Raw genomic sequence first — 27,151 nt, forward strand, 5'->3', positions numbered from 1 at the left:
GAAGCAAACAATGAGAGAGCAAGAGAAAAAAAAGACAAAAACAACCATATAATAACAAAATGTCAATAAATACATACCTATTGATAATTACTTTGAATATAAATTGACTAAATGCTCCAATCAAAACAAATCGGGTAACAAAATGGATACCAAAGCAAGATCCATCTGTGTGCTGCCTACAAAAGACTCATTTCAGACCTAAAGACACATGCATGTTGAAGGTGAATGGATGCAAACACTTATCATATGAATGGAAGTGAAAAGAAAGCTAGGGTAGCAGTATTTATATACATCAAAATAGACTTTAAAACAAAGACTGTAACAAGAGACAAAAAAGGACACAACATGATCATGAAGGGAAAAATTCAACAAGAAAACGTTAACAATTGCAAATATGTATTAACCCAACATGATAGCATCCAAAAGCACAAAGCAGCCAATAACAAACAAAGGAAGTAACTGACAGTAACACAATAATAGTAAGGGACTTCAACTCCCAACTTACATCAATAGATAGATCATCCAAACAAAAAATAAAATCAGAAAGTAACCAATGGCTTTGAAGGACATACTGGACCAGATGAATCTAACAAGTATGTCCAGAACATTCCATCCTAAAACTACAGAATACAGATTCTTTTCATATACACATAGAATATTCCCCACACAACAGATCATGTGTTAGGCCACAAAACAAGTTTCAAAAACATCAAAAAGATGGGGGCGCCTGGGTAGCTCAGTCAGCTGAGTGTCTGACTGTTGATCAGCTCAGGTCATGATCTCACATTTCGTGGGTTCAAGTCCGGTGTCAGGTTTTGCACTATCAGCACAGAGCCTACTTAGGGTTCTCTCTCTCCTCCTCTCTGTGCCCCTCCCTCACTAGCGTTATCTCTCCATCTCAAAATAAATAAGTAAACTTAAAAAGAAAAGATGAAGTCATACCATGCATCTTTTCCAAACACTATGAAACTAGAAATTAACCACAAGAAAAAAATCTGGAGAACACATAAACACATGGAGATTAAATAACATGCTAATAAACAATAAGTAGGTCAACCAAGAAATTAAAGAGGAAATAAAAACAAATGAAAATAAATGAAAATAAAAACACAATAGTCCAAAATCTTTCACATGCAGCAAAAGATGTTCCAAGAGGAAAGTTTATGGCAAAACAGGCCTACCTTAAGAGGTAAGAAAAATCTAAAATAAAAAACCTAAACTTATACCTAACGGAGCTAAGAAAAAAAAAAAAAAAAAAAGAATCACAAATGAAACCCAAAACAGGTAAAAGGAAGGAAATAAAAATAAAAGCAGAAACAAACAAAAAAGAAACTAAAAAAAAACAATACAACATATCAATGAAACCATAAGCTGGTTGTATGAAAAGATTAACAAAATTGATAAACCTTTATCCAGACTCATCAAAAAATAAAGAGAACTCAAAATTAGAAAAGAGGAGAAATAAAAAAGCAACTGAACAGAAATACAAAGGATTAGAATAGTATGAAAAAGTATATGACAACAAATTCGTACAACCTAGAGGAAATGGATAAATTCCTAGAAACATATAACCTCCCAAAATTGAATCAGGAGAAGTAAAACTGAATTTGAGAAGACTAATTACCAGCAGTAAGGTTGAATCAGTATTCAAAAAACAACCAACAAACAAAAGTCCAGGACCAGATGATGTCACAGGTGAATTCTACCAAACATTTAAAGAGTTTAGGTGCGCCTGGGTGACTCAGTCGACTGAGCGTCTGACTTGGGCTCAGGTCATGATCTTGCGGTCCATGAGTTCGAGCCCCACCCCGGGCTCTGTGCTGACAGCTCAGAACCTGGAGCCTGCTTTGGAGTCTGTGTCTCCCTCTCTCTCTGCCCCTCCCCCACTCATGGTCTCTCTCTCTCTCTCTCTCTCTCTCTCTCTCTCTCTCTCTCTGTCAAAAATAAATAAACATTAAAAAAATAATAATAAAACAATAAAGAGTTTAATACCAGGTTACCCAGGTTGCTCAGTTAAGCGCCGACTCTTGGTTTTGGCTTGAGTCATGAACTCACAGTTTTGAGTTAGAGCCCCACGTCGGGCTATGTGCTAACATTTCAGAGCCGGCATGGAATTCTCTCTCTCCCTCTCTCTCTTCCCCAGCCCCACTTTCTCTCCTTCTCAAAATAAACTTTAGAAAAAATTTTAAGGGACACCTGAGTGGCTCAGTCAGCTGAGCATCTGACTTCAGCTCAGGTCATGATCTCATCGCTCATGAGTTTGAGCCCCGCGTCAGGCTCTCTGCTGACAGCACGGAGCCTGCTTCGGTTCCTGTCTCCCTCTCTCTGCCCCTCCCCAGCTAGTGCTTTCTCTATGTCTCAAAAATAAATAAAAACATCAAAAATGGGGCGCCTGGGTGGCTCAGTTGGTTAAGCGTCCAACTTTGGCTCAGGTCATGATGCTGCGGTTTGTGCGTTCGAGCCCCACATCAGCCTCTGTGCTGACAGCTTGCTCAGAGCCTGGAGCCTGCTCCGGATTCTGTCTCCCTTTCTCTCTGCCCCTCCCCTGCTCACACTCTGTATCTGTCAAAAATAAATAAACATTAAAAAAATTTTTTAAAGAGTTTAATACCTATTCTTCTCAAACTATTTCAAAAAACAAAAGAAAGAAAGCTTCCAATTTCATTCTATAAGGCCAGTGTTAACTCTGATACCAAAACCAGATAAAGATACCACTAAAAAAAAAGAACTAAAGGCCAATATCCCCAATGAACATAGATGCAAAAATCTCTCAACAAAATATTAGCAAACTGAATCCCAATAATACATTTAAAAATTCGTTCACCATGATCAGGCAGGATTTATTCCTGGAATGCAAGTGTGGTTCAATATTCACAAATCAATTAACATGATATATCACATTCACAAGAGAAAGGATTAAAAAATATGATAATTTCAAAAGATGCAAAAAATGTCTGACAAAGTACAACATCCATTCATGACAAAAATCCTCAACAAAGTAGCTTTAGAGGAAACAAACCTCAAAAATAACAAAGGCCATTTATGAGAAACCCGCAGCTAACTGTGGAAAGGGGAGCTTTTCCCCTAAGGTCAGGAATAAGACAAGGATGCCTTGCACTTTTATTCAACATAGTACAAGACATCCTAGCCGGGGTGCCTGGGTGGCTCAGTCGGTTAAACGTCAGACTTCAGCTCAGGTCACAATCTCAGTCTGTGAGTTCGAGCCCCGCGACGGGCTCTGTGCTGACAGCTCAGAGCCTGGAGCCATCTTTGGATTCTGTGTCTCCCTCTCTCTCTGCCCCTCCCCTTCTCATGTTCTGTCTCTGTCTCAAAAATAAATAAAAACATTTTAAAAAATTAAAAAAAAAGAAGTCCTAGCCACAGCAATCAGACAACAAAAAGAAAGAAAAGGCACCCAAACTGTTAGGAAGAAGTAAAATTTTCACTATTAGCAAATAATATGATACTTTCTAGAGGAAACCCTAAAGACTCCAACAAAAAAAACTACTAGAACTGATATAAGAATTCATTAAAGTCTCAGGATACAAAATCAATCTACAGAAATCTGTTGCATTTCTACACACTAATAATGAAGTACAAAAAAAAAAAAAGATTAAGAAAATAATCCCACTGACAATTTTACCAAAAACAAGAAGATACCTAGGAATAAACCTAAACAAAGAGTTAAAAGAGCTGTACTCTGAAATCTACAGAACACTTATGAAAGAAGTTGAAGAGGACACAAAGAAATGGAAAAACATTCCATACTCATGGAATGGAAACAATATTGGTTTTTTTCCCCCAAGTTCACGTCAGATGGGTAATGTGCCAAGGTGGTAACAAAGGTTTAGGGGAGGCACATGCCACACAATGGTGTGAACACCCAATCATCATGCTTATGAACTACAAAAGGTTCCAGAACAAATACTATTAAAATGTCTATATTACTCAAAGCAATCTACATGTTTAATGCAATCCCAGTCAAATAACCAAGAGCATTTTTCATAGAACTAGAAAGAACATTCCTAAAATTTGTATGGAACCACAGAAGTCCCTGAATAACTAAAGCAATCTTGAAAAAGAAGAACAAAACTGGAGATATCACAACCCCAGATTTCAAGATATGCTACAAAGCTGTAGTAATCAAAAACAGTATGGTACTTCCATAAAAACAAATACATAGATCAATGGAACAAGACAGCCCAAAAATAAATCCAAGATTATATGGTTAATTTTCATATAAAGGAGGCAAGAATATGCAATGGGAAAAAAAACAGCCTCTTCAACAAATGATGCTGGGAAAATTGGACACCTATATGCAGAAGAATTAAACTGGAACACTTTCTGACACCATAAACAGAAATAAACTCAAAATGGATTAAAGATCTAAATGTGAGACCTGAAACTATAAAAATCCTAGAAGAGTGCACAGGCAGTAATTTCTCTGAGATCCACCATAACAACACTTTCCTAGAGGTCTTCCAAGGCACTTGTTTCCTGTGTAATACAATCACACAGAAAACAAAAGCAAAAATAAACTATTGGGACTACATCAAAATAAAATCCTTCTGCACAGCAAAGAAAACAATCAACAAAACTAAAAGACAACCTACTGAATAGAAGACATTTGAAAATGACATATCCAATAAAGGGTTAATATACAAAATATGTAAAGAACTTACACAACTCGGGGCACCTGGGTGGCACAGTCGGTTAAACGTCCAACTTTGCCTCAGGTCATGATCTCACAGCTCATGAGTTCGAGCCCCACATCGGGCTCTGTGCTGACAGCTCAGAGCCTGAAGCCTGCTTCAGATTCTGTCTCCCTTTCTCTCTGTCTCTCTCTCTCTCTCTCTCTCTCTCTCTCTCTCTCTCTCTCAAATACATAAACATTTAAAAAGTATTAAATTGTTAATGTTTTATTTATTTTTGAGAAAGAAACAGAGTACAAGCGGGGGAGGGGCAGAGAGAGAGAGGGAGACACAGAATCCAAAGAAGGCTGCAGGCTCTGAGTTGTCAGCACAGAGCCCAACACGAGGCTCCAACTCATGAACCACAAGATCATGACCTGAGCTGAAGTCAGATGCTTAACTGATTGAGCCACCCAGGTGCCCCAACATTAAGAAAAGTTAAAAAAAAAAAAAAAAAGAAAAGAACTTACACAAATCAACACCAAAAAAAAACTACACAATAATCCAATTTTTTAAAAATGGGCAGAAGACACGAACAGACATTTTTCCAAAGACAGAGATGGCCAACATGAAAAGATGCTCAACATCATTCATCATCAGGGAAATGCAAATTAAAACCACAATGAGATATCACCTCACACCTGTCAGAATGGCTGAAATTTAAAACATGAGACACCACAAGTGTTTGCTAGGATATGAAGAAAAAGGTACACTTGTGCACTGTTGGTGGGAATGGAAACTGGTACAGCCACTATGGAAAACCATATAGAGGTTCCTCAAAAATTAATAATACAATCACCATATGCTCCAGTAATTCCACTACTGGGTATTTACCAAAAAAATATATAAAAACACTAACTTGAAAAGATATGCACACACCTATGTTTATTGGAGTATTATTTACAATACCCAATATATGGAAGCAACCCAAGTGTCCATCAATAGATGAATGGATAAAGACAATGTGGTACGTATATACAATGGAATATCACTCAGCCATAAAAAAGAATGAAATCTTACCATCTGCAACAACATGGATGATCTAGAGGGTATAGTATTAAGCGAAATAAGTCAAAGAAATACAAATACCATATGATTTCACTCATATGTGGAACTGAAGAAAACAAAGAAAAAAAGTGACAAACAAATGACTCTTAAACATAGAGAATAAACTGGTGTTTACCAGAGGAGAGATGGGTAGATGAAGTAAGTAAAGGAGACTAAGAGTACTCTTAATGTAAAGAATTGTGGAATCACTATATTGTACACCTGAAAATAATATAAAACTGCATGTTAATTATATCAGAATTTAAAAATTAATTTAAAAAATAAGAATGTGAAAATCAACTTATGAAAACAGAATACATATATCCACTTTCTCTGTGAAAGGGCCTGGAAGCAAAGACTTCCTGGTGGCAATGAGGACATCATATAACCAGATGTTGGTTTCTAAACACATTATCTCATTAAAATGAATCAGAACTCCTTGGAGAAATAACTGATTCTTGGGTTAGGAAAAAGACAGTGCAAAGTAAACATTCAACATCTCATAAGGGCAGAAAGTAATGAAGTGCTCTAGAATGAGGACTTTTCAAAAGATCAGCAGAAGCCATACAGAAGGGGCTCCCACTGGCCAACACTGATACAAAAGAGCACTGAAATAAATAATGATAGGGGCACCTGGGTGGCTCAGTCGGTTAAGTGTCTGACTTTAGCTCAGGTCATGATCTCACAGTTCATAGGTTTGAGCCCCCCATCAGGCTTGTGCTGACAACTTGGAGCCTGGTACCTGCTTCGGACCCTGTGCCTCCCTCTCTCTCTGCCCCTCCCCTACTCATGCTCGCTCACTCGCTCTCTCTCAAAAATAAACATTAAAAAAAGTTTAATGATAGAATTATTCTTGGCAAAGAAAGAAATTACTACATACTAATATAATCAAATGAAGAGAGAATGGCATGTAAAGCCCTCCCTTATAGTAATATACCATCTAAAACATAGAAGTATAGATTATCAGCATTTGGAACTCACCAAAGTAATACATCATTAGCAGAGAATCATGAATGGATACTGTAGTATGCAGAATTTCTACAAATGGCCCCCCAAAATTTCATGCCCCACAATATCCAGAATCTGTGAATGTGAGGAAATGCTACTTCCATGATTGTGCTATATAAAATGGCACAGCTGGCCTTAAAAATTGGAGGCGGGGGGCACCTAGGTGGCTCAGTCAGTTAAGCGTCCGAGTTTGGCTCAGGTCATGATCTCACAGTCCGTGAGTCCTAGCCCTGCATCAGGCTCTTTGCTGACAGCTTGGAGCCTGGAGCCTACTTCGGATTCTGTGTCTCCTCTCTCTCTGCCCCTCCCCTGCTCACACTCTGTTTTTCTCTCTCAAAAATAAATAAACATTAAAAAAATTGGAGGGAGGGGTGAAAGGGATTTGGCTAATCACATGAGTCCTTAACAGTGGGTAAAATTCTCCAGATGGTGGCAGAATTGACAGAAGTAAGCAGAAGAGTTAGAGAGATACAAATCATGAGAAAGACTCAACATGCTGTTGCTACCTTTGAATATGGAGGGGGTCATGTGAGAAGAAATACAAATAGCCTTAAGAAGCTGAGAGGATCTTGGGGCGCCTGGGTGGCGCAGTCGGTTAAGCGTCCGACTTCAGCCAGGTCACGATCTCGCGGTCCGTGAGTTCGAGCCCCGCGTCGGGCTCTGGGCTGATGGCTCAGAGCCTGGAGCCTATTTCCGATTCTGTGTCTCCCTCTCTCTCTGCCCCTCGCCCGTTCATGCTCTCTCTCTCTCTGTCCCAAAAATAAATAAACGTTGAAAAAAAAAAAAAAGAAGAAGCTGAGAGGATCTTGTCCAATGACCACAAAGAAATGGGAACCTCAGAAGTACAACCACAAGGACTTGAATTCTGCCAACAATCTGAATGAGCACAGAAATGGATTTTCCCACAGAGCCTTCAAAAAGGAATACAGTCTTTATGTTTTTAAGTTTATTTATTTATTTTGTGAGAGACAGAGACATAACATGTGAGCCAGGGATGGACAGAAAGAGGGAGAGAGAGAGAATCCCAAGCAGATTCTGCACTATTAGTGCAAAGCCCAATGCAGGGCTCAAACTCATAAACTGTTGAGATCGTCACCAGAGCTGAAACCAAGAGTCGGATGTTTAACTGACTGAGTCACCCAGGCACCCCAGAAAGGAACATAGTCATTTTTTTTATGTTTATTTCTTTTTGAAAGAGAGAGAAAAAGAGTGTGAGCAGGGGAGGGGTAGAAGAGAGAGACACAGCCTAAAATTTTTTTAATGTTTATTTATCTTTGGAAGAGAGAGAGAAAAAGAACATAGTCTTAATGACACTTTCACTTTAGCCCTGTGATACCCTGGGCAGAGGCCAGAAAAGGTCACTGGACTCCTGACCTACAGAAATGTGAAATAATACATTTGGATTATTGGAAGCTGCCATGCTTGTGTTAATTTGCAACAGAAAACACATAAATTAACTTTTGATGATGAAAAAGAATACCTAGTTTCACAGTAATCTCCTACAAATTACTTATTAGTTACAAAGGAACAAATCATTAAGTTTACAGTGGATTAATCTAGCAAATCAACCATAACAAAGTATCCTAAGTTAACATCACCAATAAAAGAAAAAAATTACAGGGGTGCCTGGGTGGCTTAGTCAGTTAAGCATCTGACTTCATCTCAGATCATGATCTCACAGTTCGTGGATTCAAGCCTTGTGTCGGGCTCTGTGCTGACAGCTCAGATCTTGGAGCCTGCTTCAGATTCTGTGTCTCCCTCTCTGTGCCCCTTCCCCTCTTGCGTGCTGTCTCTCTCTCAAAAATACATACTATTTTTTTAAAAGTGTTATAAAGGGGCGCCTGGGTGGCGCAGTCGGTTGAGCGTCCGACTTCAGCCAGGTCACGATCTCGCGGTCTGTGGGTTCGAGCCCTGCGTCGGGCTCTGGGCTGATGGCTCAGAGCCTGGAGCCTGTTTTCGATTCTGTGTCTCCCTCTCTCTCTCTTCCCCCCCCCCCCCCCGTTCATGCTCTGTCTCTCTCTGTCCCAAAAATAAATAAACGTTGAAAAAAAAAATTTTTTTAAGTGTTATAAAAAGAAAAAAATTACAGGGGCACCTGGGTGGCTCAGTCAGCTAAGTATCTGACTCTTGATTTCAGCTCAAGACATCATGGTTCATGGGTTTGAGCCCTGCATCAGGCTCTGTGCTGATAGTGGGGAACCTGCTTGGGATTCTCTGCTTCCATCTCTCTCTACCCCTCCCTTGCTTGTTCTCTCTCAAAAATGAATAAAAACTTTAAAAAAAAGAAAAAAATTACATCATGTGTCTTGTGAGATGATGTATTGACAACAACACAGCACCACTTACATAGTAACCTTGACCAAAAAAATAAATAAGTAACTTGAATCTACCTATTCAGACAAATTCACATCAAGGGTCACCAATGTAATAGACCTTTGCATTTCAAAATTGTCATGGTTCCAACAGAGAAATGGTTTTAGATTTGAAAAGACTAAAGAGACCACTATACACAATATGTTATCTTCAAGCAGATCCTTGACTTGGGAGGAACAACTTATCTATAAAAACTGTTGGGGCAATTTCTGAATTAAGAATAGGGACTATGGATTAGATAACACTACATATTTAGTTTTACCCACCTACTTATCCTTCCCATTATTATTCATTAATTTCTGTATTTTGGTATTGCCATTTCAAATTATTTTCCTTCTGATTAAAAAAAAAGCCTTTAGTATTTCAACTAGTGTAGGTCTACTAACATGGAGTTCTCACTTTTTTTCTATATTAATTTCACCTTCACTTTTGAAAGACATTTTCACTGAATATAGAGTACCAAGATGGCAATTATTTTCATTTGGTACTTTAAAGTCATGTAGCTTCTATCATTCATGTATGCTATCACTGTTATTGCTATTCCCTTTGAAAGCAATGAATTTTTTCCTCTGCCTGCTTCTAAGTTTTTCTCTTGGTTTTGTTGTTGTTGTTGTTGTTGTTTTGATCTTTAGGAGTTTAATTTTCTCTCCCTGTGGAACTCTAATTACATATATGGTTAACTTCTCACTGTGGTCTACCTCTACTATACTTTTTGTACCAATTTTATCTGCGGTGCACATGCATGTATATGTGTGTGTGTGTGTGTGTGTCTATTCAGTTCTTCTATGTGTAGCTACCCATGAAAACCTGAAAATAAGTGATCATCACAGGACACAGGATACTTTTAAAAAGTAGAAAAGGAGGGACAAAGGAGATGTTAAGTCTTATTTATACAAAAAATTATACCAATTCTACTCAGAGAAGTTATCAAACATAAAAATTTAACTCATAATACACAAACAACTGCTAAGATAATTTATTTCTATACTGCTCCCGCCTCTTCTAATACTACCTATTTTTCATAGTGACATTTATCACCCACTCTAGAAGACATCTCCATTAGGCATAAAACCATAAGTACATCATTCTCTAAGCACCTATAACCACACAACCTACATTTTATTTATCTAAATTAAAATCTCCAACATCAGGAGCACCTGGGTGACTCAGCTGGTTGAGCATCCTGACTCTTGATTTCTGCTCGGGTCATGGGATCAAGCCCTGCATCAACACAGAGCCCACCTGGGATTCTCTCTCTCTCTTTCTCTCTCAAATGAAATAATTCTCTAATATCAGATATTAGCTAAATACTAAATACATAAGAGCTATTAAAGCTTTTGCTAGCTTCTCCCTCCCTCCCAAAAATGAATGGAAAATAGACTAGAAGATATTGCATATTATTTTTCAATTTACCTGTGCTTTGGTTCATCACAAGTCTTGGAGGAGAACTTGTTTCTTCAGATTCTTCTGATGAGTGTGCCAGGAAGTCATGAAGCTTCTGCACCAATGTATTCAACTTGCTTTCACTATTAAAACAAAAAATTTAAAGAACTTCCTTAATTAGCTTGTCATATATTTAATCAAGTGTAAGGGTCTAACAAACTGAAAACATATCTATACTGTAAGTCATCTGAAAGAAAGCATATTCAATATAAAAATTTTAAAAATGAATGTTAATTATTTCAGTAAGGATTTGAAAATATAAACAACCCAACCTACTTTATACTTACCCAGGATCAAAATATAATTTAAGGAAAAAGCTGATGAGATTTTGCTCTACATCGTTTAGAATCATAATTGAGTAATGTATCGAATATATTTACTAAACACTCCCTGGAAACCTTCTACAGTTTTTTTGTTTATCATTCTGTCTTCTGCTTGTCACAGAATAATTGTATAAATGACACAAAGATGAATAAAATTTAAAACAGGACTTAGAAGAGCTCACAGATTCCCAGGGAAATATTTATGCAGCTTAATTGTTACAGCATATCCTGCTAAGTTATATAATAGGTACATCTGTAATCCAACAGTTATACAAGTTAAAATTTAAAAATGCACAAAAATAAACATGTACCCCAATTCTAGTATGTTTTCCTAAGCTTTTAAAAGATGAAAAATAGATAAAACTCACTTCATTGAAATTTAAAACTTTTGTTCATTAAAAGATAACATCAAGAAAGTAAAGAGAAAATCCATACAACTAAAGAAAACTATCTTCAAATCATATATCTGAAAAGATATTAATAGCCTTTTATATAATATATATCCTTTAACAAGACAATATATATCCTTTAAAATGCTTTTTATACTTTTAATAAAGAATTTTTACAATTAAAACAATAAAAGAAGACCCAATTTAAAAATGGGCAAAGGACTTAGATATACATTTCCCCAAAGAAGATATACAAAGGGCCAGTAAACACATGAAAAATGCAGGGGCACCTGGGTGGCTCAGTCGGTTAAGCGTCCAACTTCGGCTCAGGTCATGATCCTGTGATTCATGTGTTTGAGCCCTGTGTCAGGCTCTGTGCTGACAGCTCAGAGGCTGAAACCTGCTTCAGACTCTGTGTCCCCCTCTCTCTGCCCCTCCCCTGCTCATACTCTGTCTCTCTCTCTCTCTCTCAAAAATAAATAAAACATTTATACACATGAAAAATGCTCAAGATTATGAATCATTAGGACAATGCATTAGGTGCCTGGGTGGCTCACTGGGTAGAGCTTCCAACTCTTGATTTCGCTCAGGACGTGATCTAGTAATCAACAGAATGAAAATTAAAACACTGTGAATCAAGTAACAGTTGTTATCAGTCCTTCCTGGGCCAGGTACCACCACCATTCATGCAGTGCACTAGGCCCACCCCAAGGCCAGTAGCCCCCTCTGCATCATTTTCCTATGTTTGGTTAGGGAGAACCCAGGATATTAAGGGAAAGAAAAAGAAATGAGATATACCAGACATAACTGCAACTATTTTCTTTCAATGAAGAAAGTTATTTTACAAAGTTCCGAAACAAACTTGCCTCTAGAATAAAGATCCCAAGAGTGTATGATTTCTACTTTTTCCCATAACCTTGCTTTGGAAAAGTTAAATGTACAAAAAATTATCGAGTTACTCCGAGTCCTTAATCTTAAATTAGAAAATGGAACCAGATCAAAAGATACTATGTATCAACCCATGGCACACAGAATTTCTTGTAACCAAAATTCAAAAATAAGAATATCGTTTTATATTCTTGTCCCATCAACAGATTATAAAAGAGAAAAAAGTTATTCTTTAGAAAAGAGTACAGCAAACCAACAAAATAGTGATTTTTCTCACTCATTCCAACCACAAAGCCAGCTATCACATGAATCCATGCTGTAGCTGACCAAGGTCAGGACTGTGGATAAGTCAGCACAACCCATTAATATTACTACTACCACATGTAAAAATTAAAACAATTGAATACAATCAGTAGAACTTTCTCCTTCTGTGAAGGATAGCACTTTTAGGCATAAACATGTTTGTCTTATATTATAAATTAAGAAACCCGGTAGAAGTCAAATGATAAAAACATGTGGATACTTAAAAAATTTTGCTCATTCTTTTGAAAAATCTTCTTTGAGGTGGGTGGGATTTTTGCAAACAGCTAAATGTCATTTAGAGTCAAATATGGTGAATTATCAGGTTGGATAAAATAACTTTTTTGCCAAAATCTCAAATATTCCTTAACATTTTCTTGCATGACTTCTACATTAACTACAAAAGGAGAGTTCCCAAAATGTCCTCAGGAATAACATCATCACTGATATCAGTATGGCCTACTGAGAAGGGAAGTACCCATCTGCATATAGAAGCTCTGATGTCACCTTTTATTTTTTTATTTTTTATTTTTTATTTATTTTTGGGACAGAGAGAGACAGAGCATGAACGGGGGAGGGGCAGAGAGAGAGGGAGACACAGAATCGGAAACAGGCTCCAGGCTCTGAGCCATCAGCCCAGAGCCTGACGCGGGGCTCGAACTCACGGACCGCGAGATCGTGACCTGGCTGAAGTCGGACGCTTAACCGACTGCGCCACCCAGGCGCCCCTGATGTCACCTTTTAAAATCTGCCTCATTTCTAGAATCACACTTTTTTTAAGCTTACTTTTTTTAATGTTTATTCATTTTTCAGAGAAACATAGTGCAAGCGGGGGAGGGGGGAGGGGCAGAGAGAGAGTGAGACACAGAATCCCAAGCAGGCTCCAGGCTCTGAGCTATCGGCACAGAGCACAACATGGGGCTCTAACTCATGAACTGCAAGATAATGACCTGAGCCAAAATCAAGAATACATGCTTAACCAACTGAGCCACACAGGCGCCCTTGGAAACAGTATTTTAAACACAACAAACCATTTAAGGAGAGACAGACCAAGTGTGAGCAGGGGAAGGGCAGAAAGAGAGGGAGACACAGAATCCCAAGCAAGCTCCAGGCTCTGAGCTGTCATCACAGAGCCCAATGCAGGGCTCGAACTCACGAACTGCAAGGTCATAACTGCAAGGTCATGACCTGAGCCAAAGTCGGACACTTAACCAACTGAACCACCCAGGTGCCCCCCAACAAACCATTTAAAATGTGACACTTATCAATACTTTTGTAAACTAAACAATCTTCCTAAGGCAAAACTGCATACATTAATTTATTAGTTTCATAACTGTGAACTATTACAAAGGATATTTGTATTAAATCCAGACATGATTGTCACTCTCTTCATTCCTCTACTAAAACGTGAAGCTAACTCAACCAGTACTATATATGTTACTTAACTGTAGGTCCTAGTCCTTAAAACAATCTTTTTGAGAGTGGTTAAAAATCTGCATTGAGGGGGATGCCTGGGTGGCTCAGTCGGTTGAGCATCCAACTTTGCCCCAGGTCATCATGATCCCGCACTTCGTGGGTTCGAGCCCTGCATCGGGCTCTGTGCCGAAGGCTCGGAGCCTGGAGCCTGCTTTAGATTCTGTGTCTCCCTCTCTCTCTGCCCCTCCCCTACTCTGTCTCTCTGTCTCCCAAAAATAAACATAAAAAAATTAAAAATTAAAAATCTCCATTGAGGAAGAATGTGTACTGCCTTCATGCTCACAGTTACACAATTATAACATGGGCTTGTTGCTGATGACCTGTAAAAATTGACCTATCTGCCAGTGGATCATAAAAACTTTAATTCCTACTGTAAGGTAACCATATCATGAATGACTAGATTTTAGACAAATTTTGAGTCCTAATGTCAATATTTTTAACTAAGGGCTGTGTTCTTTCCCTTGAATGTGTTACTAATTTTTTTCCATGAATAACTGTGGAATTACAAAAATTTTATGTGTACTCTTTTGTACTTTTATTTTGGAGATGTATATGCATAGAGGAACTAGCCATTTTTTGAATTAAATTTTTCATTTTGAGATAAATGGAGAGTGACATGCAGTTTTAAAAAAGATTCTGTGTATTCATTACCCAGTTTGCCACAATGGTAATGTATTTAAAAAAACTATTTTTCACATTTAATCCATTCATGCATCTGTTCCCATAGATGGGCTGCCGTGTTTAAGGCACAGCCATGGACCACACAGTCTCTAAAATTTGGTAATATGACCATGGGTGTGATCATATTGACCAAAATAGGTTTTTTAATGGAAAAAAGAATGGTAAACAATTAAAAAATTTTTGTTCACTTCATGACTATTTAAAATAGCATGTTATCCAAATTGGAAAGAGTTAAATTATTTCTGTTCACAGATGGCTTCTTATATGTAGAAAATGGCTCCTGGGTAGCTCAGTTGGTTAAGCATCTACTCTTGATTTCAGCTCAGGTCATGAATCCAGGGATCTTGGGATCAAGCCCCACATTGGGCTCCAGGCTGAGAGTGGAGTCTGCTTAAGGTGGAGCCTGCTTAAGATTTTCTTTCTCTCTCTCTCCCTCCCTCTTTCCCCTCCCCCCACATCATGCACTCTCAAAAAAAAAAAAAGTTCAAGATGTCGCAAAAAATTTGAGATAGTTAAATAAATTCAGTAAACTTAGTGGATACAGTATCAACCACGAGAACTAATTGCATTTCTACACACTAACAATGAACAGTCCAAAAAGGAAATTAAGAAAACAATTCCATTTACAACAGTATCAGAAACAATATTTTGGAATAAATTTAATCAAGGAGGCAAAAGACTTAAACACTGAAAACTGCAAAACAGCAATGTTTTCATTGTTGAAATTGAAGACACAAATAAATGGAAATATAGTTTCTACGGGTTAGAAAAAATTAATATGACAATACTACACAATACTAAAAGTTAAAATGACAATACTACACAAATGACCTAGAAATTCATTTCAACCCCTATCAAAATCTCAACAGCATATTTTGCAGAAAACAGAAAAGGCCATCCTAAAATTCATGGGGAAGCTCCAGGAATCACAAATAACCAAAACAATCATGAAAAAGAACAAATTTGGAGAACTCACACTTCCTGATTTCAAAACTAACTGCAGAGCTAAAATAAATGAAACAGTACAGTATTGACATAAGGACAAACTCATAGGCCAGTGGAACAGAAACACCAAAACCCTTGTGTGCATATGGTCAATTGATTTTCACCAAAGGTGTCAAAATCATTCCATAGAGAAAGGGCAGTTCTTTCAATAAAAGGGCTGGAAAAATGGGATATCCACATGCCAAAGAATAAAGCTGGACCCTTACGTGATATAATAAAAATTAACATAAAAGGCAACAAAGAACTAAACATACTAGCTAAAACTATTAAATTACTCAAAGAAAACACAGGAAAGAATCCTTGGGACATTGGATTTGGTGATGATTTTTCTTTTTTTATTTTTTTTTAACATTTATTTTTGAGAGACAGAGAGCATTGAATGGGAGAGGGGCATAGAGAGAGGGAGACACAGAATCTAAAGCAGGCTCCAGGCTCTGAGCTGTCAGCACAGAGCCTGATGCGGGACTTGAACTCACGACTGAGCCACCCAGGCGCCCCTGGATTTGGTGATGGTTTCTTGAACATGATATCAAAAGTACAATGCAACAATAGAAAAAAAAAAATAACTGAATTTCACTAAAATGAAAAACTCCTGTGCATCAAAGGACACTATAAAGAGAGTGAAAAGACAACCCACAGATTATGAAAAAATATTTCCAAATCATATATCTGAAGTGGTATTAACATCCACAGTATTATATAAGAAAATCCCAGAGCTCAACAACAAAAAACAAATTTAAGAATAGTCGATGGTCTTGAATAGATATTTCTCCAGAGAAAATGTACAAATATCCAATAAGCACACAAAAAGAGGCTTAAAACACTATAGGGAAAACAAATCAAAACCAAAATGAGGTACCATTTCACACCCATTTTTATTACAAAAAAATGGGAAAAAATGAGTGCTGATGAGAATGTGGAGCTATTACAACCCTGGGTGTATTGCTGGTAGGAATATCAAATGGTGCGCCCACTGCAGAAAAACAATATGGTAATACCTCAAAAAGTTAAACAGAATTACCATATGACCCACGGCTCAGAGCCTGGAGCCTGCTTTGGATTCTGTGTCTCCCTCTCTCTCTGCCCCTCCCCCATTCATGCTCTGTCTCTCTCTGCCTCTCAAAAATAAAGAAACATAATAAAAACAATTTTTTTAAAAGAATTACCATATGATCCAGCAATTCCACCTCTAAGTATATATCCAAAAGAAAGTCGGAAATCAAACAAATATTTGCACACAAATGTTCATACCAGGATTATTTACAACGGCCAAAATCCATCAAAAATAGGTGAACGGAAAAATAAAAGGAATAAAAGGAAATGATATTGCCTAAAAAGAAATGAAATTCTGACACATGCTATAACATAAATGAATTTTTAAAACATACTAAATGAGCAAGCCAGACACAACAAAAGGAAAAATATGTAATTCCACTTGGTTGATGTTCCTTGAACAAATTCATAGAGACAGAAAGAATAGAGGGCTGGAAGGGGGAGGGAATGCAGTTATTGTTTAATGGGTACAGTTTCTGTTTGGGAAATGATGAAAAAGTTCTGGAAATGGGGAGTGATGATGGTTGCACAAGAATGCCAATATATTTACCTAAACCCACTGAATCATACACTTAAAAATGGTAAAATGGTAAAATGGTAAATTTTTTTCTAATTTAATGTTTATTTTTGAGAGAGAGAGAGACAGAGCGTGAGTGGGGGAGGGGCAGAGAGAGAGAGGGAGACACAGAATCCTAAGCAGGTTCCAGGCTCTGAGCTGTCAGCACAAAGCTCAAAGTGGGGCTCAAACTCACGAGCCATGAGATCATGACCTGAGCCAAAGTTGGATGCCTAACCAACTGAGCCAAGGTGCCCCTAAAATGGTAAATATTTTAAAAGATATTTAATATTATCAAGTAAATATTATAAAAGAAAGTTGGTGTTGCACCTGGCCCCTAAAGATATGAACAAAGAATGTACTAACTTCAGCACTGTTTACACTAGAGAAAATTTGGAAATAACCCAATTAATTATTCACAAAAAACAGAATGGATAGATTATATGTTCACATAAAAGAATACTATACAGCAGTTAAATAAATGAACTAGAGCAACATGAGTCAATATAAAGAAACTAAAAATAGTTCAAATGGAACTTTAGCTTTATCTACAAAATTCTAATAATCTAAAATTCTGAAACAAAGACCATTAAATTTTAATTACCACCTTCATTAATAATAAAACAAGTATCTTCACATATTAGTCCACAAAACAATCCCCAACAAATTCAAAAAGATTCAAGTCATACCATGCATATTTTCTAACCACAATGCTATGAAACTATAAGTCGACCCCAACAAAAAGTCTGGAAAGACCACATTCACATGGAAGTGAAATAACATGCTACTAAACAATGACTGGGTCAACCAGGAAATTTAAAAAAGTACATTGAGGGTCGCCTGGGTGACTCAGTCGGTTAAGCATCTGACTCTTGATTTCACTTCAGGTCAGGATCTCATGGTCATGAGATCAAGCCTCATGTAAGGCTCTGTGCTGAACATGGACCCTGCTTAAGATTATCCCTCTCTCCCTCTGGCCCTCCTAAGCACATGCCTGCCTCTCTCTCTCTCTCTCTCTCTCTCTCTCTCTCTCTCTCTCTCAAAAATAAAGTATATGGAAATGAATGAAACTGAAAACACAATGGCTCAAAACCTGTAGGAGGAAGCAAAAGCAGTTCTAAAAGGAAAGCTTATAGCAATATAGGCATACCTCAAGAAGCAAGAAGAATCTCAAATAATTTAAATTTACAACTAAAGGAGCTAGAAAAACAAAAGCTAAATCCAACAGGAGGAAAATAATAAAAATTAGAGCAGAAATAAATGATACAGAAACTAAAAAAAAAAGAAAAGATTAATGAAACCAGGAGCTGGTTCTTTGAAAAGATAAATTGATAAATATCTAGCCACACTTATCAAGAAAAAGAGAGAAAGGACTCAAATGAATAAAATGACAAATAAGAGAGGAAAAATAACAATCAAGACCACAGAAATACAAATAAGAGAGTATTATGAAAAAGTATATGCCAAAAAATTGGACAACCTACAAGAAAGGGATAAATTCCTAGAAACATAAATTACCAAAACTGAAACAGGAAGAAATAGAATATTTGAACAGACCGATAGCCAGCAAAAATTTGAATCAATAATCAAAAAACTCCCAAGAAACACAAGTCCAGGACCAGATGGCTTTATAGACGGAATTCTATCAAACATTTAATAAATGGTTTTCTCAGACTATTCCAAACGGTAGAAAAGGAAGGAAAACACCCAAACTCATTCTATGAGGCCAGTATTACCCTAATACCAAAACAAGATAAAGACACCACTAAAAAAGATAGCCACAGGTCAACATCCCTGATGAACACAGATGCAAACATTCTCAACAAAACACCAGCAAACCGAATCCAACAGTACATTAAAAAATCACTCACCAAGATCAAGTGAGATTATTCCTGGGATACAAGTGTGGTTCAATATTCAAAAATCAATCAACATGATACATCACATCAATAAGAGGAAAGACAAAAATCATATAATTTCAATCGATGCAGAAAGAGCACCTGAGAAAGTTCAAAATTCACTTATGATAAAAACTCTCAACAAGTAAATTTAGAGGGAATATACCTCAACATAATAAGGGCCACATATGAAAACCCCACAGCTAATATCATCCTTTAATTTTTTTAATGTTTATTTTTGAGAGAGAGACAGAGCGTGAGCAGGGGAGGGGCAGAGAGAGAGGAAGGCACAGAATCCGAAGCAGGCTCCAGGCTCCAAGCTGTCAGCACAGAGCCCAACACAGGGCTCAAACTCACAAACCCTGAGATCATGACTTGAGCCAAAGCTGGACACTTGGCCAACTGAGCCATCCAGGTGCCCCTAATAACATCTTTAATGGGGAAAAACTGAGAGCTTTTGTTCCTAAGGTCAGGAACAAGACAGGGATGTCCACTCTCACTATTCTTGTTTTTAATGTTTTTATTTTTGAGAGAGAGAACATGAGTAGGGGAGGGGCAGAGAGGGGGAGACAGAGGATCCGAAGTGGGCTCCGCACTGACAGCAGCAGCCTGATGTGGAGCTCAAACTCACTAACTGTGAGATTATGACCTGAGCGAAAAACACTCAACAGACTGAGCTTCGAAGGCGCCCCCATTCTCACTACTTTTATTCAACATAGTACTAGATGTCCTAACCACTACTTTTATTCAATATAGTACTAGATGTCCTAACCACAGCAATCAGACAACAGAAATAAAAGGCATCCAAATAGGCAAGGAAGAAGTTAAACTTTTTGCAGATGACATCATACTACATATAGAAAACGTGAAGGACTCCACCAAAAAATTGCTAGCACTGATACACAAATGCAGTCAAGTCGCAGGATACAAAATCAATCTAACGAAATCTGCTGCACTTCTATACGATAAATAAATAAAATAAAGCATCAGAAAGAGAAATCAAGGAATCAATCTCATTTACAATCACACCAAAAATAAGATACCTAGGAATAAACCTAACCAATGAGGTGAAAGACCTGTATTCTGAAAACTGCAAAACATTGATGAAAGAAATTCAAGAGGATACAAAGAAATGGGAAGACATTCCATGCTCATGGATTGGAAGAACAAATATTGTTAAAATGTCTATATTGCCCAAAGCAATCTACACATTTAGTACAATCCCTACCAAAATACCAACAGCTTTGATTTTTAAAACCAAATCTTTATTTTTTTAAGTAAGCTCTGCCCAATGTGGGGCTTGAACTAATGACCCTGAGATCAAGTCTCCCATGTTCTACTGACAGCCATCTAAGCAATCCAACAGCATTTTTCACAGAACTTGAACAAACAATCCTAAAATGTGTATGGAACCACAAAAGACCCTGAAGAGCAAAAGCAATCTTGAAAAATAAAACTAAAGCTGGAGGTATCACAATTCTGGATTTCAAGTTATATTACAAAGCTATAGTTCTCAAAACAGTACAGTATTGAAACAAAAACAGACACAAAGGTAAACAGAACAGAATAAAAACCCAAAAATAAACCCACAACTGTATGGTCAATTTTCAATAAGCAGGAAAAAATATCCAATGGGAAAACAACAGTCTCCTCAACAAATGGTGTTGGGAAAACCTGACAGGGACATGCCAAAGGATGAAACTAGACCACTTTCTTACACCACACACAAAAATAATTTCAAAATGGATTAAAGAAGTAAATGGGAGACAGGAAACCATAAAAATCCTAGAAGAAAGCATAGATAGTAAAGCCTCAGACATTAGCTGTAGCAATATTTTTCTAGATATGCCTCCTGAGGCAAGGGAAACAAAAGTAAAAATAAACTACTGAGCTTCATCAAAATAAAAAGCTTCTGCACATTGAAGGAGACCATCAACAAAACTAAAAGGATGCAGCACCTGGGTGGCTCACTTGGTTAAGCATCTTGACTCTGGATTTAAGCTCAGGTCATGATCTCATGGTTCCTGAGACCAAGCCCTGTGTTGGACTGTGCTGTGACAATGCAGAGCCTGCTTAGGATTCTCTCTCTCCCTTTCTTCTCTCTGCCTCTCCCCCACTTGTGCTCACTTGCTCATGTGCTCTCTCTCTCTCCCTCAAAATAAAAATTTTTTAAAAATCCTAAAAGGCAACCTAAGGAATGAGAGAAGACATTTGCAAACAACATATCTGATAAAGGGCTAGTATCCAAAATACATAAAGCTCTTTTACAACACCTGAAACCAAATAATCCAATTAGAAAATGGGCAGAAGACATGAACAGACATTTCTCCAAAGAAAATATTCAGATGGCAAACAGTCATAAGAAATGATGCTAGGGACACCTGGGTGGCTCAGTTGGTTAAGCATCTGACTCGGTTTCAGCTCAGGTCATGATCTCATGGTCCTTGACTTCCAACCCCATGTTGGGCTCTGCACTGGCAGCGTGGAGCATGCTTGGGATTCTCTCCCCTCTCTCTGTCCCTCCCCACACTTCTCCCTCCCCGCCCTCTCTCAAAACAAATAAGTAAAGATTTTTTTAAACTTTTTAATGTATATTTATCTTTGAGAGAGAGAGAGAGAGAGCGCAGGGGTGGGGCACAGAGAGAGAGACAGAGACAGAGACAGAATCTGAAGCAGATTCCAGGCTCTGAGCTGTCAACACAGAGCCCGATGTGGGGCTCGAACTCACAAGCAGTGAGATCATGACCTGAGCTGAAGTCGTACGCTTAACCAACTGAGCTACCTAGGCATCCCTAAATAAATATTTTTTTAAGAAGATGCTCAACAACACTCATCATCAGGGAAATGCAAATCAAAACTATTAAGTCAGAGAAAGACACTGTATGATTTTAGTCATGTGTGGAATTTAAGAAATGAAACAAACAAGCAAAGGGAAAAAAAGAGAAAAATTTAAAAACATACTCCTAATTACAGAGAACAAACTGATGGTTACCTGTGGGGAGGTGGATGGGAGGATGGGTTTAAATAGGTGATCAGGATTGAGGAGAGCATTTGTGATGAACACCAGATATGTGGAATTTTTTTTTTGCTTTTTTAAAAGTTTACTTATTTTGAGAGAAAGAATGCGAGCAGGGAAGGGACAGCAAGAGAGGGGAGGGAGAGAGAGGGACACAGAGATAAAGAAAGAACCCCAAGCAGTCTCCTCACTGCTAGTACAGAGCCTGACACAGGCCCGAACTCATGACCCACGAGATAATGACCTGAGCCAAAATCAAGAGTCAGATGCTTAACAACTGAGCCACCCAGGAGCCACTCATGGAATTGATGAATCAGTGTATTTTACACCTGAAGCTAAGATAACACTGTATGCTAACTAACTAGAATTAAAGTAAAAACTTTAAATAAAAAACTTATCTTGTAAGCAGTGCCCTACAGGTCCCGGCATCCTAGGTGAACCTGGTTTGCACAGCCTGGTCCAGGGTAATGGAGGGTGGGATTAGAAGGTGTGAGGCAAAGCACACTTCCCAGGACCAAGTGCCCTGCTTCCTGCATTAGACCCTGTTCCCCACGCCCACCATGGCTACAATTCAGCAACTGGTAGGAAGATGGTTTTAAGGATTCTATGAAGGAAGAGTTAAAGACATTCCTGAATATACTAAGGAAGGACAAATGGGAGTGGCACTGTGAAAAATGGGCACAAAGGCCAAGCCAGATTGTGTCATCACTTCTGACAGCCAAGTCTCTCACCATAAAAACTGAGAACACTTTAGAACGGTTTTCTTGTAAAATGGGAAAGAGGTTTGAAGAAACGACAGCTGATGGCAGAAAAACTCAGAATGTATTCAACTGTCCATATAGTATATTGGTTCAACACCAGTAACGGAATGAGAAGGAAAGCACGATAAGTAGAAGATTAGGATATTATTGATGGAATGTATTATGAATGGTGTCACCGGTACCAGGATATACGAAAAAGTATAATGAAAATCCCACCATCACTTTAAAGAGGAATTAACTGTCAAAATGAACAAGCTCAGTTCGATAAGCAAATCTCCATAATGCTGCATTTTTTTATTTCATTACTTTGTTCAATTATCTCTATCACAAACATTTTACATGTAACTACCCAAGAATTGACTTTATTAGGATCATCCCTTTGGTAGGTAGATAAATGTGTGCTAACAAACCCTAAGCAATGTAAAACGCATTACTTTGCTCTGACTCCCTTACGGCAACTTTTGAAAAAATTGTCATCACCTAAAAGGTAAATAAAGTATGTGAAGAAATGGATATTAAACTACAACTTTATTAAATGCTAACAAAAAGTGTTTAATTTGCTTATCTTTTTTTGCCTATGAAATATTTAAGGGAAAAATGACTACTCATTGTAGAACAAGGTGCTATGAAATAGACACTCATATATGGCCAGTGGTAATACAAGGATTTAGAAAAGAACTTGGGAAAAGCCTTTGATCTTATCTTAAATAATTCTGCCTATATCTTAACTAAATAAATAATTCTAAATAAATAATTTTAATCACCAATGATAACAATCTATGAGTTATATACAGTGACACAAAATCTATAATATGTATAATAATGTCTGAGTAAACAGGTATGAGTAAGTTATACTTTTCCAAAAATTTTCATCTTTCTTCATTTCCATCTTTATCATTTTTTTTAAATAAGAAATTTATTGTAAATTGGTTTCCATACAACACACAGTGCTCCTACCAACAGGTGTCCTCCTCAATACCCATCACCCACCCTCCCCTCCCTCCTACCCCCCATCAACCCTCAGTTTGTTCTCAGTTTTTAAGAGTCTCTTATGTTTTGGCTTCCTTCCTCTCTAACCTTTTTTTTTTCCCTCCACTCCCCCATGGTCTTCTGTTAAGTTTCTCAGGATGCATTAGCTAAGTTTTTAAATACACGGGTGTGTACATGAGGTTTTGCATATATACCCACAAGTGGAAAAGAAAAAATGTGGAAAGATGTATACCCAATTATTTCATTAGTCATCATTTCTAGGGGTGGATTTATGAGCAACTTTCTTACTTTTCGCCTTTTTTTTTCAATATATGAAATTTATTGTCAAACTGGTTTCCATACAACACCCAGTGCTCATCCCAAAAGGTGCCCTCCTCAATGCCCATCACCCAACCTCCCCTCCCTCCCACCCCCCATCAACCCTCAGTTTGTTCTGTTTTTAAGAGTCTCTTATGCTTTGGCTCTCTCCCACTCTAACCTTTTTTCTTTTTCCTTCCCCACCCCCATGGGTTTCTGTTAAGTTTCTGAGGATCCACATAAGAGTGAAAACATCTGGTATCTATTTTTCTCTGTATGACTTATTTCACTTAGCATCACACTCTCCAGTTCCATCCATGTTGCTACAAAGGGCCATATTTCATTCTTTCTCATTGCCACATAGTACTCCATTGTGTATATAAACCAAAATTTCCTTATCCATTTATCAGTTGATGGACATTTAAGCTCTTCCCATAATTTGGATATTGTTGAGAGTGCTGCTATAAACATTGGGGTACAAGTGCCCCTATGCATCAGTACTCCTGTATCCCTTAGATAAATTCCTAGCAGTGCTATTGCTGGGTCACAGGATAGGTCTATTTTTAATTTTCTGAGGAAACTCCACACTGCTTTCCAGAGCGGCTGCACCAGTTTGCATTCCCACCAACAGTGCAAGAGGGTTCCCGTTTCTCCACATCCTCTCCAGCATCTATAGTCTCCTGATTTGTTCATTTTGGCCACTCTGACTAGCGTGAGGTGATATCTGAGTGTGGTTTTGATTTGTATTTCCCTGATGAGGAGCGACGTTGAGCATCTTTTCATGTGCCTGTTGGCCATGCGGATGTCTTCTTCAGAGAAGTGTCTATTCATGTTTTCTGCCCATTTCTTCACTGGGTTATTTGTTTCTCGGGTGTGGAGTTTGGTGAGCTCTTTATAGATTTTGGATACTAGCCCTTTGTCCGATATGTCATTTGCAAATATCTTTTCCCATTCCGTTGGTTACCTTTTAGTTTTGTTGGTTGTTTCCTTTGCTGTGCAGAAGCTTTTTATCTTCATAAGGTCCCAGTAATTCATTTTTGCTTTTAGTTCCCTTGCCTTTGGGGATGTGTCGAGTAAGAGATTGCTACGGCTGAGGTCAGAGAGGTCTTTTCCTGCTTTCTCCTCTAGGGTTTGGATGGCTCCTGTCTCACATTCAGGTCCTTTATCCATTTTGAGTTTATTTTTGTGAATGGGGTGAGAAAGTGGTCTAGTTTCATTCTTCTGCATGTTGCTGTCAAGTTCTCCCAGCACCATTTGTTAAAGAGACTGTCTTTTTTCCATTGGATGTTCTTTCTTGCTTTGTCAAAGATGAGTTGGCCATACATTTGTGGGTCTAGTTCTGGGGTTTCTATTCTATTCCATTGGTCTATGTGTCTGTTTTTGTGCCAATACCATGCTGTCTTGATGATGACAGCTTTGTAGTAGAGGCTAAAGTCTGGGATTGTGATGCCTCCTGCTTTGGTCTTCTTCAAAATTACTTTGGCTATTTGGAGTGTTTTGTGGTTCTATACAAATTTTAGGATTGCTTGTTCTAGTTTCGAAAAGAATGCTGGTGCAATTTTGATTGGGATTGCATTGAATGTGTAGATAGCTTTGCGTAGTATTGACATTTTGACAATATTTTTTCTTCCAATCCATGAGCAGGGAATGTCTTTCCATTTCTTTATATCTTCTTCAACTACCTTCATAAGCTTTCTATAGTTTTCAGCATACAGATCTTTTATATCTTGGGTTAGATTTATTGTTAGGTATTTTACGCTTCTTGGTGCAATTGTGAATGGGATCAGTTTCTTTGTCTTTCTGTTGCTTCATTGTTAATGTATAAGAATGCAACTAATTTCTGTACATTGATTTTGTACCCTGTGACTTTGCTGAATTCATGTATCAGTTCTAGCAGACTTTTGGTGGAGTCTTATCGGATTTTCCATGTATAGTATGTCATCTGCAAAAAGCGAAAGCTTGACTTCATCTTTGCCAATTTTGATGCCTTTGATTTCCTTTTGTTGTCTGATTGCTGATGCTAGCACTTCCAACACTATGTTAAACAACAGCAGTGAGAGTGGATATCCCTGTCGTGTTCCTGATCTCAGGGAAAAAGCTCTCAGTTTTTCCCCGTTGAGGATGATGTTAGCTGTGGGCTTTTCATAAATGGCTTTTATGATGTGTAAGTATGTTCCTTCTATCCCGACTTTCTCAAGGGTTTTCATTAAGAAAGGGTGCTGAATTTTGCCAAAGGCTTTTTCTGCATCGATTGACAGGATCATATGGTTCTTATCTTTTATTAATGTGATGTATCACGTTGACTGATTTGAGAATGTTGAACCAGCCATGCATCCCAGGAATGAATCCCGCTTGATCATGACGAATAATTCTTTTTATATGACGTTGAATTCGATTTGCTAGTATCTTATTGAGGATTTTTGCATCCATATTCATCAGGGATATTGGCCTGTAGTTCTCTTTTTTTACTGGGTCTCTGTCTGGTTTGGGAATCAAAGGAATACTGGCCTCATAGAATGAGTCTGGAAGTTTTCCTTCCCTTTCTATTTCTTGGAATAGCTTGAGAAGGATAGGTATTATCTCTGCTTTAAACGTCTGGTAGAACTGCCCTGGGAAGCCATCTGGTCCTGGACTCTTTTTTGTTGGGAGATTTTTGATAAACAATTCAATTTCTTCGCTGGTTATGGGTCTGTTCAAGCTTTCTATTTCCTCCTGATTGAGTTTTGGAAGAGTGTGGGTGTTCAGGAATTTGTCGATTTCTTCCAGGTTGTCCAGTTTGTTGGCATATAATTTTTCATAGTATTCCCTGATAATTGTTTGTATCTCTGAGGGATTGGTTGTAATAATTCAATTTTCATTCATGATTTTATCTATTTGGGTCATCTCCCTTTTCTTTTTGAGAAGCCTGGCTAGAGGTTTGTCAATTTTGTTTATTTTTTCAAAAAACCAACTCTTG

At 37.8% G+C, this 27,151-nt stretch overlaps 1 protein-coding gene and 1 non-coding gene across 11 annotated transcripts in view; both read right to left on the minus strand.

Annotated features, from left to right (window-relative positions):
• The window catches only part of ATRX (ATRX chromatin remodeler), a 312,306-nt gene that overhangs the window by 245,609 nt on the left and 39,546 nt on the right, over window positions 1–27,151 (minus strand). For all 10 annotated transcript variants that reach the window (XM_045051014.1, XM_045051016.1, XM_045051015.1 and 7 more), the window contains one exon: window positions 10,533–10,645. In XM_045051014.1, the coding sequence (XP_044906949.1) occupies window positions 10,533–10,645 (113 nt within the window). The remainder of the gene's footprint in view (window positions 1–10,532; window positions 10,646–27,151) is intronic.
• On the minus strand, window positions 3,811–3,915 carry LOC111558875. The gene has a single exon (XR_002740000.1). It is a non-coding gene; the product is annotated as a small nucleolar RNA U13 (small nucleolar RNA).

Source organism: Felis catus, chromosome X (genome assembly GCF_018350175.1).
Source record: "Felis catus isolate Fca126 chromosome X, F.catus_Fca126_mat1.0, whole genome shotgun sequence".
NCBI classification, from domain to species: Eukaryota; Metazoa; Chordata; class Mammalia; order Carnivora; family Felidae; genus Felis; species Felis catus.